The sequence below is a fragment of the Botryllus schlosseri genome, chromosome 15 (assembly GCF_051294905.1).
Source record: "Botryllus schlosseri isolate E-star chromosome 15, Bs_hap1, whole genome shotgun sequence".
NCBI lineage: Eukaryota > Metazoa > Chordata > Ascidiacea > Stolidobranchia > Styelidae > Botryllus > Botryllus schlosseri.
In genome coordinates this window covers 23,820,249-23,836,865 of record NC_137250.1, presented here as the reverse complement: position 1 = coordinate 23,836,865, position 16,617 = coordinate 23,820,249, and the positions used below count along the sequence as shown (strand labels likewise).

General features: G+C 40.3%; 5 protein-coding genes across 6 annotated transcripts in view; 2 read left to right on the top strand and 3 right to left on the bottom strand.

Annotated features, from left to right (window-relative positions):
- The window catches only part of LOC145457804 (RNA polymerase-associated protein CTR9 homolog), a 486,484-nt gene that overhangs the window by 331,907 nt on the left and 137,960 nt on the right, over nucleotides 1-16,617 (top strand). The gene's annotated exons all lie outside the window — the stretch shown is intronic.
- Nucleotides 1-16,617, bottom strand: part of LOC145457834 (NADH dehydrogenase [ubiquinone] 1 beta subcomplex subunit 8, mitochondrial-like) — a 107,204-nt gene that overhangs the window by 1,076 nt on the left and 89,511 nt on the right. The window lies entirely within an intron of this gene.
- LOC145457540 (ribosome biogenesis protein wdr12-like) lies at nucleotides 1,466-2,890 on the top strand. The gene has a single exon (XM_080335758.1). The coding sequence runs from the start codon at nucleotides 1,572-1,574 to the stop codon at nucleotides 2,871-2,873; it is 1,302 nt and encodes a 433-aa protein (XP_080191884.1). The 5' UTR covers nucleotides 1,466-1,571; the 3' UTR covers nucleotides 2,874-2,890.
- LOC145457835 (transmembrane protein 205-like) lies at nucleotides 5,212-10,225 on the bottom strand. The gene is made up of 5 exons (XM_080336133.1): nucleotides 9,773-10,225; nucleotides 9,058-9,254; nucleotides 8,285-8,451; nucleotides 6,458-6,569; nucleotides 5,212-5,857 (listed from the first exon to the last, which is right to left on the bottom strand). The coding sequence occupies exons 1-5, from the start codon at nucleotides 9,805-9,807 to the stop codon at nucleotides 5,703-5,705; spliced, it is 666 nt and encodes a 221-aa protein (XP_080192259.1). The 5' UTR covers nucleotides 9,808-10,225; the 3' UTR covers nucleotides 5,212-5,702.
- Nucleotides 10,569-15,181, bottom strand: LOC145457806 (carboxypeptidase D-like). Its single transcript, XM_080336099.1, has one exon. It carries the CDS (start codon nucleotides 15,073-15,075, stop codon nucleotides 12,205-12,207), a length of 2,871 nt encoding a protein of 956 aa, XP_080192225.1. The 5' UTR covers nucleotides 15,076-15,181; the 3' UTR covers nucleotides 10,569-12,204.

Here is a 16,617-nt window from a genome sequence, read left to right as displayed (position 1 = left end):
ATCATGTCTGGGGCGTGTTCAGCCTGTGCTATTGCCATTCAAACATGGTGTCTGGGGCGTGTTCGGCCTGTGTTGCCATTCGGACATGGTGTCTTGGGCGTGTTCGGCCTGTGTTGATACTCGGACATCGTGTCTGAGGCGTGTTTGGACATCATGTCTGGAGTATGTTCGGCCTGTGCTGCCAATCGGACTTCGTGTCTGGGCCGTGTTCGGCCATTCAAACATGGTATCTGGGTTGTGTTCGGTCTGAGTTGACACTCGGATATCGTGTCTGGGGCGTGTTCGGTCTGTATTGTCATTCGGACATGGTGTCTAGGGCGTGTTCGGCCTGTGTTGATACTCGGACATCGTGTCTGGGGCATGTTTGGACATCATGTCTGGGGTGTGTTCGGCCTGTGCTGCCAATCGGACATCGTGTCTGGGGCATGTTCGGCCATTCAAACATGGTGTCTGGGTTGTTTTCGGATCTGAGTTGACTCTAGGACATCGTGTCTGGGGAGTGTTCGGTCTATGTTGCCATTCAGAATAGTGTCTTGGGCGTGTTAGGCCTGTAATGACACTCGTACATCGTGTCTGGCGCGTGTTTGGACATCATGTCTGGGGTGTGTTCGGCCTGTGCTGCCAATCGGTCATCGTGTCTTGGGCGTGTTTGGACATCATGTCTAGGGTGTGTTCGGCCCGTGTTGCCAATAATCGGACATCGTGTCTGGGGCGTGTTCGGTCCGTGTTGCCATTCGGACATGGTGTCTTGGGCGTGTTTGGACATAATGTCTGGGGTATGTTCGACCTGTGTTGCCATTCGGACATGGTGTCTTGGGCGTTTTCGGCCTGTGTTGATACCCGGACATCGTGTCTGGGGCGTGTTTGGACATTATGTCTGGGGTGTGTTCGGCCTGTGCTGCCAGTCGGACATCTTGTCTGGGGCATGTTTGGCCATTCAAACATGGTGTCTGGGTTGTTTTCGGATCTGAGTTGACACTAGGACATCGTGTCTGGGGCCTGTTCGGTCTGTGTTGCCATTCTGACATGGTGTCTTGGGCGTGTTAGGCCTGTATTGACACTCGTACATCGTGTCCTGCACGTGTTTGAACATCATGTCTGGGGTGTGTTCGGCCTGTGCTGCTATTCGGACATCGTGTCTGGGGCGTGTTCGGACATCATGTCAGGGGTATGTTAGGACTGTGTTGACGCTAGGACATCGTGTCTGGGGCGTGTTCGGACATCATGTCTGGGATGTATTCGGACTGGGTTACCACTGGGAAGTCGTGCCTGGTACTGCAACTGACTTTATAGTGAATATAGCGACTATCCTTATTTCAAACATGACTATCCTTATTTCTGACATGACTATCCTCATTTCAAACATGAGACTCTCCTCATTTCAAACAGATCTGTCCTTATTTCAAACCAATCGAACCAACCCTGTAGTCTTGTTTTGATTTAAGCCTGCCACCAAGCGTGCGACGATTTTTCACTGCAACCTCGTGGTCTGACAACTGTAATTCTGCATTCGATTCGATGTCAGTAACCAGTATGTTATAAGCTGCTTGTCCGCGTCGAATCATTCAAAGATGGCCCACATACAGGCAAAGTTGATAGCTCAAGATTCGTCGTACCAAATCGGGGGTAAAGCGTTCGATTTACCGGGAGAAGTGACTACAGTCGAGCTCAGCAATCTCGTGAATAAGTTTTTGAAAGAGAAACATGAAGACAAAGCGGGCGAAGAGACTGACTTTAAAGCTTCCGAATTCGATTTTTTAATCGACGGCGAATTTTTGAGAACTGCCTTGAACCAGTACGTTGAAGCAAAAGGGTTATCTACTGAATCCGTGATTCCCATTGAATATCTTCTAAAACAAGAAGGTCCCGAACCTGAAGACCAATTTTCGGAAGATGATTGGATCAGTGGAGTACACTGCTCAGAGGAATTCGCTCTTGTAGGATCCTACGACTGTGGTGTCACTATCCGAAAGCTAGATGATCATGATACACGAGTGCAAGGTTTCGGACACACCGAACCAGTAAAATCAGTCTCTTGGATTAGCAGAAAGGAAGACACTTTTTATGCCGTGAGCACTTCTCAGGATCAAAGTGCTATTATCTGGCAATGGGAAAAAGATAACGAAACCATGAAACCATTGTTTTGCTGCCGTGGTCACTCGAAAAGCGTAGATTGCGTCGCGGTTCATCCAGGAAAAGCAGAATTCGTAACAGGATCGTGGGACGCATCTATAAAGTTGTGGTCTGCATCACCAACACCACAAGATGATTCTAACGAACCTGAAGACTATCAGAAAGCCAGAAATAAGAAGAAAAGGCAACGTATCGAGCAAAGAGGAATCACAAGGGTACCGAAGATAACTATGGCGGGTCATACAGAAGCTGTATCCGATGTTGTATGGCTCAATGACTCTGAATTATGCAGCGTGTCATGGGATCACACGATAAGAATCTGGGATATTAATGAAGCTAAAGAAAAAACTAATTTACGAGGAGCCAAAGTATTTTTAGCATGCGATTATTCACAACAGAACAGTCTTCTAGCGACAGGAAATTCTGATCGCCACATTCGGATATGGGACCCTCGCAATAAAAGTGACATCGATAGTGCGTCACTCGTAAAACGAAACCTATCGTCCCACGTCGGTTGGGTTACATGCGTCAAATGGTCACCGGTCGACAGCAATCAATTATTATCAGGCTCGTTGGACTGCGCGGTCAAACTGTGGGACATTCGCAGCCCCAAAACCCCGCTGTTCGATCTCGAAGCCCACCAGGATAAAGTCATGTGCTTGGATTGGAGCAATCGCAACGTGATAATGAGCGGAGGGGCGGATAAGTTTCTGTATAAATTTCGGTATCGCTCGAAATAAATTTTGTCTCGAACTGCTGTTACTGATAAAAGGTCAATATTGTCAAGGAGATGCTACCAGAATTGAAAAAACAGGAAAATTTTCATCTTTTCCAAATTAAATTGGAATTGAATTGTGGCTAGGCTACTGTAATTTTTTTCCAAATTAGATAATAGAAACTCTAGCACTGTACAGCTCTCCTGTTCCATTTTCAGGATATAAAATTAGCGAAGAAAGGTTTCATGAAGTAAATTATTACTGCCATTTCGCTCAAACTAGTTTGAAACATATCTAGAATCCAAAAGCCTAGAACTGGTCGAGCCGCTACTTCATCGGTGCAAATGAGATATGTAATCATAGTCATGCTATTTGAGATTGGTCATAGTGTTTGAAAAGCAAACAAACTAACCAAGAGCTTCTTGAGGTACTTCAATATACAATTGAATGATAGATTCGTTGAAATGAACCCGAATATTTTGCACTGACACTCGTCAGAAACAAGTTGGAAATTGAAGAGAGCATTATATACCTATAATATAATCGTAATGCAAAATATGCCAGGCAAACAGATAGCTTAAGCTCAACTCATTACTTTTGGATTATGCACCAGTGGCTTTACAGGATTTTGTTGACCTACCATCCCGACGTTCTATGATTTTGTTGTGTACCAATCAGGGTTGTAACCAAGTCACATTGTTCCGAGTCACGAGTCAATCTTACTTTTGTGGTTTTGACTCGAGTCAAGTCGAGTCATCACCGACTCGAGTCCAAGTCACCGTGTAAAGGCTCAAGTCCGAGTCATAGTGTAATGACTCGAGTCGAGTCCAAGTCACAGTATTGAAGTCATGTTCAACTCTTGTTTTCAATCCTGAATTAGCTTATAGCTTATAGAGAATCAACGAATTCATCCTACATGCTATCTGATATAGAACCAACGAATTCACGTCTAGATACCAGCTCATAGAAAATCAACAGATGCATGTTTATGTAGACGTACAGTTTTTCTTTCACATTATCAGGTGTTCGACTAGAAAAAGGTCAGCTTTCCTGCTCAGCTCCCAAAATAGCCGCCGGAGCGTTACTACTATGAGAGAAAATTTTGGATTAGTTACAAATAGAGATTTTCGAATTTTACCGGCTACCTCATGATAGTGTTATATTGTGTAAAAATAAGATTCATAGCAAAATTGGCTCAATTGCAACTAGAAAAAGCGATTTTTTAGAGTGGAATATATCTCAAAATAGTCGGCTTACTACTAGCATGTAATTATATTATACGAAATATTTTCTCACCAAAAACACTCCCTTTATTTTATTTTCATTTTATAAAATTTTCTCCTCTCATATCATTGATTCTACTTATTAAAATCAAGCCATCAGATTCGGTGTTCTTTTTATGCAACATAACAATTTTACCAAGTAGCCACCCAGTAAAATAAATGAGAAGTTATTTGTGAACAACCCTATACACTATTATTTGTGAACAACCCTAACACAACATTAGCCATGCATTTTTACTCACGTGCACAAGGCACATACCTAACAAAACGTCAAAAGGACGGAGTGTATTGTGTGTTTTCACTGACAGCAGATCAAATAAATGATGAGTTACAATTCAAAAATACTAAAGTGTAAAGAAGATCCTCATATATGTTATAGCGGCATGGCCTTAGAATAAATCAACATCTACTGAAACACGTTCCACTGGTGCACTAGATACAGGAATTGACAAGCATTTTTTAACAACATTGAAGAGCATTGGATACTCATTATTTCTGGTCGCCCAATAATGCAAAGAATCATCGCCTTCTAATCTACACATGAGCTTATCAGTCTCTTCCAAGTACTGGACCATCTGAGTCGTTTCATTGCCTCTGATTGAACTTTGCTTCGATTGTTTGCTGGTATAATTGAAAAGTCTCGAGTACTTTGATTGCGGAGGATCTTACCTCTTCATCACAGGATGATTTTGCACAATGCATTGCTACTATATGTGCCATTGCCTGCTGTTTTTACGGCCGCATATCTGATATCAGACGAGTGCAACGAAAGCAGTGGCGACAAATAGCGATATCTGCAGAATTCGTCATATGCGTTGATCTAGCCAGTACGATTCGCAAATTTCTTCATCTTCAAGTCATATAAAATATGCCGAGTCAATGACTTGGGTCGAGTCATGCGTAATGACTCGAGTACAAGTCGAGTCAATCCAAATATTGACTCGAGTCGAGTCATTTTCCCTTTTCAAGAAAATGACTCGAGTCAAGTAGAGTCACCAAAAATTCGTGACTCGAGTCGAGTCATGACTCGAGTCATTACAACCCTGGTACCAATAAATTGAGAGAAAACTCAACTTGACTCCGAATGTATATAAGTATATTAACATGGGCAGATTTGCAAAAAGTTGCCCCATAAATTTTGAAACGAATGGTAATCACGGACTAATTTTACTTTAAAAGCAACGTATTCACTGTGTACCACCCGAAAGAACTTTGCATACCGCAGGCTGAGAAATACTGCTATATACATATTAGATTGGCGCCAGGCAGGTTTTGATAAAAGTCGAGTCTACAGCACGCAGATGAAAGAATATGCCACTCCAAGTGACGCGAAATTTGTAGTCTCGATCATCGTACTAAAAGGAATAACCGGAGTAACAACCATCAACAGTTTTTGTAGTAGTGAGATGATTTTTTAGAGTACTGAAAGAATACATACGCTCCTTACCACATAATCGACTTGAAACCTAATACTCCATTCCGAATTGAATCACTCAAGTACCCGATTTTGCCCAGGCCTAGTTAAACATGAATTGATTTCAATTGTTCATCATATTTTATGTTGTCATCCTCATTTCTGTGACGCCAGTTGCGAAGCGATCCAATAAAGAATGAAGCATGCGCCAGCTAGTGAGAAGATGTTCAGCAACGAGCTGATGCCGTGCATGACCCCGAATCTTTTATTCAAAGATTTGTACTCGGCGTTGTCATTCAACAAGCTTTTATCTGAAATTCAACGCAGAGGCTTAATTACACGAAACAATAACTTCATATTGTTAATTTAGTCTCTTAAAGCTCTTTAACTGACTCTCATTGAGGAGAGATTGGAATTAGGATGATAGCTGCACACTTTTTCCGAATTACATCAGGATTTGAATGAGTGTATTAGTGAAAACTTGTAAATTTCATTCAGAGCTGGAATAGAAATATTTTTAAAAATTCAAAAAGCTTTTCCAAAAGAGATTAGAATTAGAACTGCTGAATTAAAAAAAAAACTTCGAAATTCAACTCAATTCTCAATTAGATAGAAACACAGCCAAAATCAAGTAAAAATATCAAATCAAAGTTCAATCTCATAAGCATGACACTGAACCGTAAATACTATGGTTTGAAATCCTAAATTTCGAACATCAATTACTTGCGCCATATTTGTTGTGTGTTGTTTTTTCAGACAAGCCAATGATTTCACGGGGCAGCCAGTGAAATCTGAAATTTTCTTTATATTTTCATTGAATAAATCTCAAACTTTTTTCTTATATAGCAATGCGATCAATTTAATCAAGTAGCCAGTGAAATTTGAAAAGGAAGCGCCATTTCCAAACTAACTTTCGCACTCTTTCTCCAAGCGATGTCTTCTGAACATGATGGCAGTTGATCGCGGGCCCACAAACATACCGTTGGCCAGGTTGGTGAAAAATATCCCCGCTGTGCAAACGAGCTGAAAACATAGTTGTACAGCCAGAAGAATTTCAGATTTTACAAATTAGATTAGAATTATAGCTACAGATTAGAATCACTGATTTCTCAAAAACTTGGGAATATTGAATTAAATTCCGGAATCCAACAAAAATCAAATTCACTTCATATCAGATTAGAGTTCATTCTTATAAGCGCGAGAATAGTAAATGGCTGTACGCTAGTGTTGTCCATAATTTGGAAAATCTCAAAATGTATGCGTATCCATGTCTCATTCAAGAGATTATAGTTAAAAAACGTCAATGAACCTGCAATAAGCTCACAGGAAAGTCGTTAACATTTGTCCGAATGCGTTTGGAAAGTAGCTGCCGTAGAGTGGGCGTGTCAGCGTCCGTCCATGGAAAGTCAAGCAAACTAGTAATCACGAAATCACGGCGTTTGATTGGCTAATCTGCTATGCTTTAATGATCACGACGTTGGCGGCTTGTTGATCAAGGAGTCGACTGACGGCAATGATTCAGGAAGTGCATTGTAGGTTGGTCGCAACTAATGATTTAGGATTAATTCAGAACATGTTGAGTTACGAAATACATGATGAACTAAGAACAGCTGCTTCACAATATCTTTAAATACATGACTGGATGGCTTATTGTTAAGGTAACCGTTGTAGCCTGTATGCCTTGATTTCTTTGATGGAAAGCACAAAAACACGCGGAAAAGTAGTGTAAAGGCGTTTATGCAAGTGACATACGAATTTCTAGTTTCAGAGCGGATGTACCATCATTGAATACAAATATAAAGCTTGACATTGACACTACTTTGTCTAATCTTAATAGGCTGCTGTCGTGGTACATAATCGAAGTCTTGAATGCTGTTAAGGGCTGGATGAATCAGTGATTTATGCTTGGCACTTGTCAGATTCTTGCAGCATAATGAATCATACCCGCAAGTGCTGTCAAAGTCCTCAATGATGCCGGGCAAAGAGCTCTAAAGCTAAGCACAGACTATGCTGGTAGGACCAGCAAAAAGACAGTTTGCTTTCATTGCTTAGCATGTCCTTAATGAATGTTAGATCATTACCGGCTGCATAGCGACTAATGCTTGAATCAAACCAGACATGGATATAAAAAGGGTGGGTTGAAGCGGTGTGGTAGTTACACTCTTCTTCAGAAATCCAATGTAAGCTATCTGGTCTGCCCACATTTCTTTGTTGCTCTAAACCTATCGTTACCTAGTTTTAACACTAAAACATTCAATGACCAGATGTCTCATTTTAATATTAAATCACCAATGTACAATGCGCTTACAGAATCACTGCCGTTAGTGGTATCCTTGGACTAATAGAAGCACATAATCAGCAAGCCGCTGTGGTCGTGATCATTCAAGCATAGCTGAATAACCAATCGAGAGACGTGATTTCTTGATTACTAGACTTGTCGTTCTATGGTCGCTAACACGCCTACTCTACGGCAGCTACTTTCAAACGCATTTAGACAAATGTTAACAACTTTCCTATGAGCTTATTGCAGGTTCATTGACGTTTTTTATCAATAATCTACATAATGAGACATGGATACGCATCTTTTTTGAGATTTTCCAAATTATGGACAACCCTACTGTACACCAGTTAGCCCGTTTCGCACAGTAGTTCTGCTGTAGGCCTAACTGTTTCAGGTAAAGCAGAAATTAAATGTAATGGGATGTTTCGAGGTTTAAGATGACCCATCTATCACTTACCAATGTTGTTTGCTCTTTTGAAAGCTCTTCCACATTTCGTGTGGAGTAAATAGCGATCAAAAACATCACCAGCCCCGTGATGGCACCAATTAGAAAGTACAGAGGGAATAGCTTGCTTTGGATATGTCCAAAGGTATGCGTCGGCAGATTCTTGAACATGACGATGCCTACGGAATCAGCATAACAATTTAGTGATTTGTGGTTGATAAATGTCAATACAAATAACCGCAAAATGCATTTTATTCATGTGAATTAAAGTCACGAGATACTCAAAATATCCCAATTTGTTATTACTTCAATGTGATCATTGTTAGGCCTACTCAAGTAGATGGAACGTCATAAATTTCTAATCAAATTAAAGTACAAATGGCGATTTCCAAGTAGGCTAAGTAAAAAGCTTGCAGGTAGAGGTCAAAGTAGTCCTCGTTGGTACCAAAACAGAAGTCGTTTTCTGCCAGTGAGCTTCACAACCAGAGTCAATAGAGAAGTACTTTTACTTTTTAAAGTACCGTAATCAAGTAAGGTACATTTTTCCTATACTAAGTGGTTATCATTTTAGACTAGCCTACTTCTACTTTCTTACTCAAAACTAGTCCTAAATTACATATTACTTAAGTAGAACTAGAAATCTTTACTTGTAGGCCTACTTGACTAGAAATATATGCTTCTAATTAAGTGGTAACGATGCCTACTTAATGTTGTGTAGGAAATTGAACAGCAATAGTCATTATATTAATACGGACTTGACTGCCAGTCATTGATGAAATGCTTACCTGCCACAAAAGTGACCCACATAGTCATTCCAAAATAGAAGGCGAATGCGAAAGTAAACAGAATCACACTTGAGAAGCACTCTCCAACAATGAATGAACGCTTTACGTCTTCTCTATCCGAGGTGTTACGATGCATCATGAAGTATCCGATAGCCAACGATGCCAATGCAGCCATGATGTGCCAAAGATGAGTATGCCTATGACAAAGTAGACATGCACATGACATAGCCTACCTACCATATTCAATTCTGTTCTACATTTATTCACCAAGCAGAGTATTGGCAGACAGATCAAGACTTGTACAAACTACTAGAACGAATAACCTTCAAAAATCCACAACTAGTAGATTCAATCTCGAAGCAATTCATTTATTTGTCGGAATCGTATTTTTACATGAGCATCACGCATCAGCAAAACAAAATCACTGAAAGACGGTTTCGAGTTTGAAAATAGGGATTTTGACCCCTAAAACCCACCCCTGACTCAGTCACCATGACTCTGAGCTAGGAATGGCAGCTGAAACATCATACAACAACACGTTTTCTTGTTGTTGGGCAATTAAATTTTTGTACATGCACAATTAGAACTCGAACTATTCACGTTTCAAAAGGATCAAGTTGTACTAGCCTAGTTAAATGACTTCAAGAAGCCAGATTGGTATTGTTTGTGGGCTGCAGACACATTGGGCAATAACCCTATAATGTTAAGCACTTACCTGCGGTGCATTCCTGTCTTTTCCACAAAAGCCATCTTGCTTCTATTGCTCTAGCACAGGAATTAAAATTTCAAGGAACCAAAAGGCCTATGCAACATGCAGTGACTCCTGTTTCCTAGCAAGAAATGAGGACTGACTTATCTAAAACAAGCATAGTCAAAGAAGATTCCTTCAGTGCAAATCACATTGTAGCAATAAGTCAAGTCTCTGCATAAATGATTGGATTTTTAAAGACTGAAAATTTCAATCGTGATGCTGTGTTTCAAGGACAGTGTACCTTGCTAGCTACATGCTATGATGTTATGGCACATAGTCCTGACTGGATAGATAAGGAGCAGACTGATTCTAAAGTTTTTTAAACAATACTGTATCATAATTAGGGTATGGCACAATGATTCGAGTACTTCAATCTGAATTGAGTGATTCGAGTAGAGTAGTGAGAGATGGTTTTATTGAAGTACTGAAATTACACGCTACTTGTCACTAATGCTTAATTTATCAACAAGAATTAGATTTGATACCATTTTCCACTGCGAAAGGCTGTGAACAAAGTCACGTGCATTAGTGAAGATGACATAATTTCTGTAAAACTGAGTGAAATTACCCACAACATTGTTACAAAGTGCAACTGAGTAGCTGTATGGTCGAATAACTACAAAATTGCATTAAATGCCAATTTGGACTGCACATACCATTTTCACATCGTGATGAGTGATACGGCTACTCTAAGCCTAGTGGGCTACTTGATTCAGGATCGAATCACTCAGCCCAGCCCTAATCAACATCAGCCAGTCTATAACCTTGATCCTCTGAACACTGGACCTCAAATATTTCATTCTCTTGTATTATGATATGTAAGCGCGACAAGGAATCCAGGACACTGTATATGATACATTGGAGAAAATAGCACAGATATTCACAAAATATGTACAAGTGTATGGGCAGTAACAGGTAATATATCTGACGAGCCATCAACAATGAAAGAGAGACGTGTTCAAGCATGACAGAGAAACGTCATTTATAGACACAGGAAATACATTTCATAACATCCATAGTCCCAATTTGAAATCGTTGCTTCATATCGACAGATTTTAAACTGCACTGAATGTAAAGGAAGCACATCTGCAATACAGCCGTTGCATATTTGAAGAGTGGAGTCACATGAATGGATTTCGCTGCAAAGTCAATTTCAGATGAAAACACGAGCAAGATTATAAAGCTGGATGGCCAAATTATGTTGCAATGACAGAATAAATACGAAACTAGGATGAGAACCGGGGCCTAGAATAAGTTATCGTAGGTCCCCTAAGAACCTTTGGAAGGCTCAAAACCGTTGTTCCAGATGGAATTGAAAAACTAGAAAATTTTCCAAATTATAATGAATTAGAGCTGCAGTTTTTTTTTTCAAATATGATTAGAACTACGAAGTTCGCAAAAACTTGGTATTTCGAATTGGAATTGATTATGGACCTTTCGTTCGAATTAGTCCAATTAAAATAGAATTATCTAGTTGTCCAAGTCTGGTTGCAGATCAGCTGCTCGCTGATCTCTACATTGTAAATAAATGCAAGAATGAGATTTCATTATAAGGTAAGTTGTAAAAGATTCTTCAAAAAAATCCAATATGGCGAAGCGTATGCGAGGTGATATGCGTACTTGTGGGTTCAACGATGCGAATCTGCCATCAGAAACGTTTAAAATAACATTTGCATCACAGCACTACAGCAGCAGCTTCTTTTTCAGCATGACTACCATTTGAGACTTGAAATTATGTTCCACAGTCAAGGTCACTTTCCCGTTAAAGAAGTGCTTACAAGCTCAGTGGCACTGTTAGGTAACATTGATATGAAACAGTGGTTGTTGAACATTGTTTTTCATATAGAGGAAGCATCTCATGAATGACAAGTTAATCCTCAAGCATATGAAAAGAACTCACACAAACAAAACCGCTTTTTACAAGAGCCTGACCGATTATTATCGATACCGCTATCGTTATACATTACCACTCAATTTCAAGTAGAAGTAGCCATTTACAAGTATTTAAAGATTAAGTATTCTAGGCCTGGTTCTGCCTAAAAAATTGAAAACTGGTAAGTAGAAGTAAAAATAGTCTAAAACCACAACCACTTGAGTAATTAGTGTAATTAGTGCAAGTAGGCAAAAGCTACTTGCACTAAAAAGATACAGTCATTCTAGTTTATTTCATGTCCAAGCATAGCAATAGACGTAAAACTGTTAAAAAATACTCTGAAGTTTTGGCAACTAAGTTAAGCTAGATGCTGTATTTTTTTGAATGTCGGCTGAATATATCATAATCGGAGGTGCTGGTTATCAGTTTTATCAGTATCGGGTCAAAACATAATATCGGTCGGGCTCAACTTTAAATTCAAAACCAATTTCACATGTTGAAGTTCATCAATACCGCGTGGCAATCATATAGGCGCTGGCGCAAATATCTCATCTTCCGAACTTGATTCGTCGTGATACACTTGAACATTGTCATTATCGAGAAGCATTGCACTTGATTCAGGCATGGGAACGCGATCGCTGTATTCGTCCAGGGTCTGATCTATCCTGTGAAATCCCTTGTTGTATTTCCGCTGTTTTTTGCAGGATATACGTATAATGAACGCGGTGCACACGCCCATCGCCAGGCACACAACACCCACGGTAACGATGAGTATCTTTGGCACTCCGAATATATCGTCGACTTTCTTATCAGACCAAATCACGCCTCCAATGTTGACTTGCGTGGTACTCTCCGTATCAGTCGATAACTCTCCTATTTTAAGCAACGCGAAATTCAATTGCGTCGAGCTTTTCGGTTTTACAGTGACCGATTTGGTTTGAGAAACGTAACCATCTTTCTGGATAGTAATCTCATAATCTCCCGGCACTAGTAACCGCCAAAAATCTCCGTATTTCGTAGACTTGATGTTATGATCGATACCGTTAACTTGAATGATAGCATCCTCAATCGGGTGAAGCTGTGAGTCTCTTACAAAACCAGTGACGCCTTCATGGACTTGTTGAATCAAAGCAATCAACGCCGCTTTGTTATCGTGCCAATAATTTGGAAGCAACTCGTGTTTTGGATACTTAACACATCCTAGCTCTAACGTTATTTCAAAACAGTTTGAATTCAAGTAATTCCAATCCTGCATACCGCCCGCTACAGAATACCATTCGGCTCCATTGGTGATCCCTCTATCAAATTCTTCAGATGGTTCAATGTCAGGACAGGGGTGGCCGTTGTGCATAGTGCGATGCGCGTTGGAATACGCAAGAGCAATGCGTCGAAATACGTCATCGTCCGGAGACGGACTGTAACCGGTGTGATAATTACGATTCGGCAAATCATCAAACGGGTAATTTGCGACTAACGAACCACCGTGTAGATTAGCCGACAGCACAAATGGGATGCTTTTAATCCATTCCATCACCGATTTTGTTTCAGATTCGGGCTGGCCGCGGTACGGGACGAACTGATCTGGAAAATTTCTGTTAAGATCGACGTTATTCGCGTTTTCACGGCCTTTAACTCCCATTACGTCACCTTCCACGGCTATTTCGTACCCGTCTGGGTTCATGCTCGGCATTAGATGAATCCTTGTGTTGTCAACAAGATTTGTGATGTCATCTAATTTGCCATAACCATAACAGAGATAAGTTATGAGATTTAATAGTAGCTCCCTACCTACGACTTCATTACCGTGCATGTTAGCTACGTATTTGAATTCCGGCTCTCCAGGCTCATGATTATCAGGTTTGTCGCTTATAATCAGAACCCACAAATCGCGACCTTGCGTCGATTTTCCGACCGAATACAGTTTCGTGATTTCCGGGAATAACTTGTGGTACTTTTGCAGAAATGAGGTCATTTCCGCGAAATTATGATATTTAAATTCCATTTTAGCTTCGAGATCGCCGATCGGATCTAGATTTGCGGATTGCGTGTCAATGTCTGCTTCTTCTTTGCTTTTCAATTCATCTTCTGTGTGATTGATAAGTGATCCGCCTTCTGTATATTTAACACCAGCAGGGTCGAAGTAATCCATGTCCGAGTCAAGTTTATACAGGGACATGTTCACTACGCTTGTTAATTCACTCGTAACTATAATCGGCACCGGTGCGGAACTCTTGTAATCGTTGTGATGAAAGAGTAAAGTGTATTCTCCCGGAATAAGTAACCTCCAAAAGTCTCCATGGTTTGCGGTAGTCACGTTTTTCGCAATGCCCACAACTTCTACGATGGCATTCTTTATAGGTTGACCCGATTCGCCATCAACTACAAATCCCCATACCCCTTGTTTCGCGAGCTCCACGAATTTTAGAAGCGCCTCTTTATTTTTACCCCATTCATCCTCGAGAGTTGACGCTAGGGGGTATTTACAGCACGTTAACTCGAGCGTGATCTCAAAACAGTCGCTGTGTACGTAGTTGAAATCTTGCATGCCACCAGATACATCGTACCATTTCGCGCCGTTGGTGATTCCGTGGTCAAAATGAGTTCCGCCGCACTTTAAACCGTCGGTATGCATAGTGCGATGGCTGTCCGCGTACGTTCGAGCCATATATTTGAAAAATGAGTGATCAGGAGCAGGACTATTGGTCCCACTATGATGGCTTTGTGAATCATCAAACGGGTAACTGGCGACTTCGCTGCCTGCATGGAAATTACCGGAAAGCACAAAATGATTGTTGAGAATCCAATTGATTATCGCGGTTGTTTCAGGCTGCATGTTTTCAAGTCGTTCTGATATTATTGCGGGGGTATCGAATTGATCAGGAAAATTACGGTTTAGATCAACAGTATTTGCGTTTTCACGGCCATTATGTCGCTTATCGCAAACTCCTTCCTTCGCTAGTTCAAATCCGTCTGGATTCATACTTGGCATGATAAATATACGTATATCATCTAACGCGGCACGAGTTCGTGTATCTGTTTCGTATGTGTTTAGCAAATACTGGGCAAGATAAATTAAAATTTCTCTCCCAACAGTTTCATCTCCGTGCATATTTCCGATCAGCTTAATCATCGGCTTTCCGGGCGATTCTTGCAACACATTTTTGGTAATTTCTAGATATAACAAGTCTCTTTTTTGTACGGATTGTCCGATCGACCCGGTTCTGGCGAGATGCGGAAATTGTTGCTCTAGGCCTTTGAAGGTGGAGACCAGGTCTTCGTAGTGATGATATTGGTCAAAATTCAATGCAGAAAAATCGACGATCTGTGTCGGAGGTGGTGCTGATATTGCGGTGATGTGAACAAAAGTCACAAACACACAAATAGCTGCTTTCATTGTAAATCCAAGGATTTCACGTTACTAGGATACAGGAATAATCATTGTTATTACAGTAAATTCCTGTAAATATTCACTCTGTTTGAAATAAGAACCGAAGATTTCGCTTGACTGCTAGTTCTGGATACCTCAGAGCTTACCTTTTACCACAAGATCGTACGTTCTCACTCTTAATAAACGTCAAGCATAAATCGTCGCTGTGGAATCAGAGTATATGGTAGCTTTTGGTCCTTTTTGCGAAAATCAAGGGTTTATAATATTATTATTTTCTTTCAGTCATATCTTGGCCATGATATTGTTTTAAACAATGTGTCAAACATAACCATTAACCAATGAGAAGTCATCACACTACACTACAAAAAAAAATTAGACAAATTTGGTCTCAAATTTAAGAAATGAGGATGATTTGGTCTCATTTTCAACAATTTCAGTCTCACTGATGGTCTCATTTTACCCACTCACCATAAATGCTATTTTCGACTCAGACAACCATATATATATTGATCTGAATAGTACATGTGAGTAGTAAGTGGCATCTACCTTGATAACTATATCTAGTGAATACCTTGTAAACTTAGTACAGAATCATCTCAACACTGCAATTTCTGGTCTCTCTCATCCTTCCCCTCCTCCGCTCAGACCCCTAACACTGAAAAGGATGCCCTCAAGGCACTGCTACTATTTTCGATCAATTTCTGGCTTACTTTTGAGACATAAAGTTCTTGGTAAGACTAATTGGTCTTTAAGTCTAATTGGTCTTTAAGACTTTTTTTTTGTAAAAAATCGATTTGAGACATTGAGACCAAATTTGTCTGATTTTTTTTTTGTAGTGTACTACAGAGATCGTAGAATCTCAATAAATATCACACACAATCAAGGGTACAAACTAAAGGTAAATAACATGAACGGATGTATCACGATATTGTAAAAACAATGACGTATCCGGATTTGGACACTCATCATCATTGGTTTATTAGCAATCACAATCTCACAGATGATAGAAGGCATACCTAGCATACCTGAGTTCAGCGCCTATTGTATAATACACCTCTACGCCTCTGTATTTGTTAGCGGCGATCGTGATTGGACTCTTCGATGCGACGGTTAATTAGCCTACATCAACAATGCGGTAGTGGGCAGACTTTATTGTCAAGTCAATCTTATGAAATTAAGCTGAACCTGAAGTTTAAACGAGATCTCAGCAGGCCAGTTATGCGGTAACAGAGGTAATTGCTGATATTTCAAAACCTCACACGGAAACGGAGAAAGCTCTTCTTCCGACCTGCAATAAAATTGTAAAAAAATGTTTGGGAAGAATTGAAAACGACTACCATGTCAAATGATACTATTTTTAGACGTATTTGTGAGATGTCCGCAGAGATAAAAGAAAACTCAAGCAGACAAAAGCCTACTTGAGTGGTCCGAAAAGGAAGCAGTACTTCGTCAGTGACCACCTCTGTAAGACTATGGTTGCTGCTATACGCATTCTGGAGGTTTGCCTGTGCCGTAAGCCAAAAGAGTTCGGAACCACTGTGCTAGTGT

What these genes read in the sequence shown, in the direction of transcription:
- LOC145457806 (XM_080336099.1), bottom strand. Translation starts at nt 15,075, where the DNA reads ATGAAAGCAGCTATTTGTGTGTTTGTGACTTTTGTTCACATCACCGCA.
- LOC145457835 (XM_080336133.1), bottom strand. Translation starts at nt 9,807, where the DNA reads ATGGCTTTTGTGGAAAAGACAGGAATGCACCGCAG. An exon ending in GTGGGTCACTTTTGTGGCAG is followed by an intron (nt 8,452 to 9,057) that starts GTAAGCATTTCA and finishes CTGATTCCGTAG; the next exon opens with GCATCGTCATGTTCAAGAAT. An exon ending in CTTGGAGAAAGAGTGCGAAA is followed by an intron (nt 5,858 to 6,457) that starts GTTAGTTTGGAA and finishes GTTGAATTTCAG; the next exon opens with ATAAAAGCTTGTTGAATGAC.
- LOC145457540 (XM_080335758.1), top strand. Translation starts at nt 1,572, where the DNA reads ATGGCCCACATACAGGCAAAGTTGATAGCTCAAGATTCGTCGTACCAA.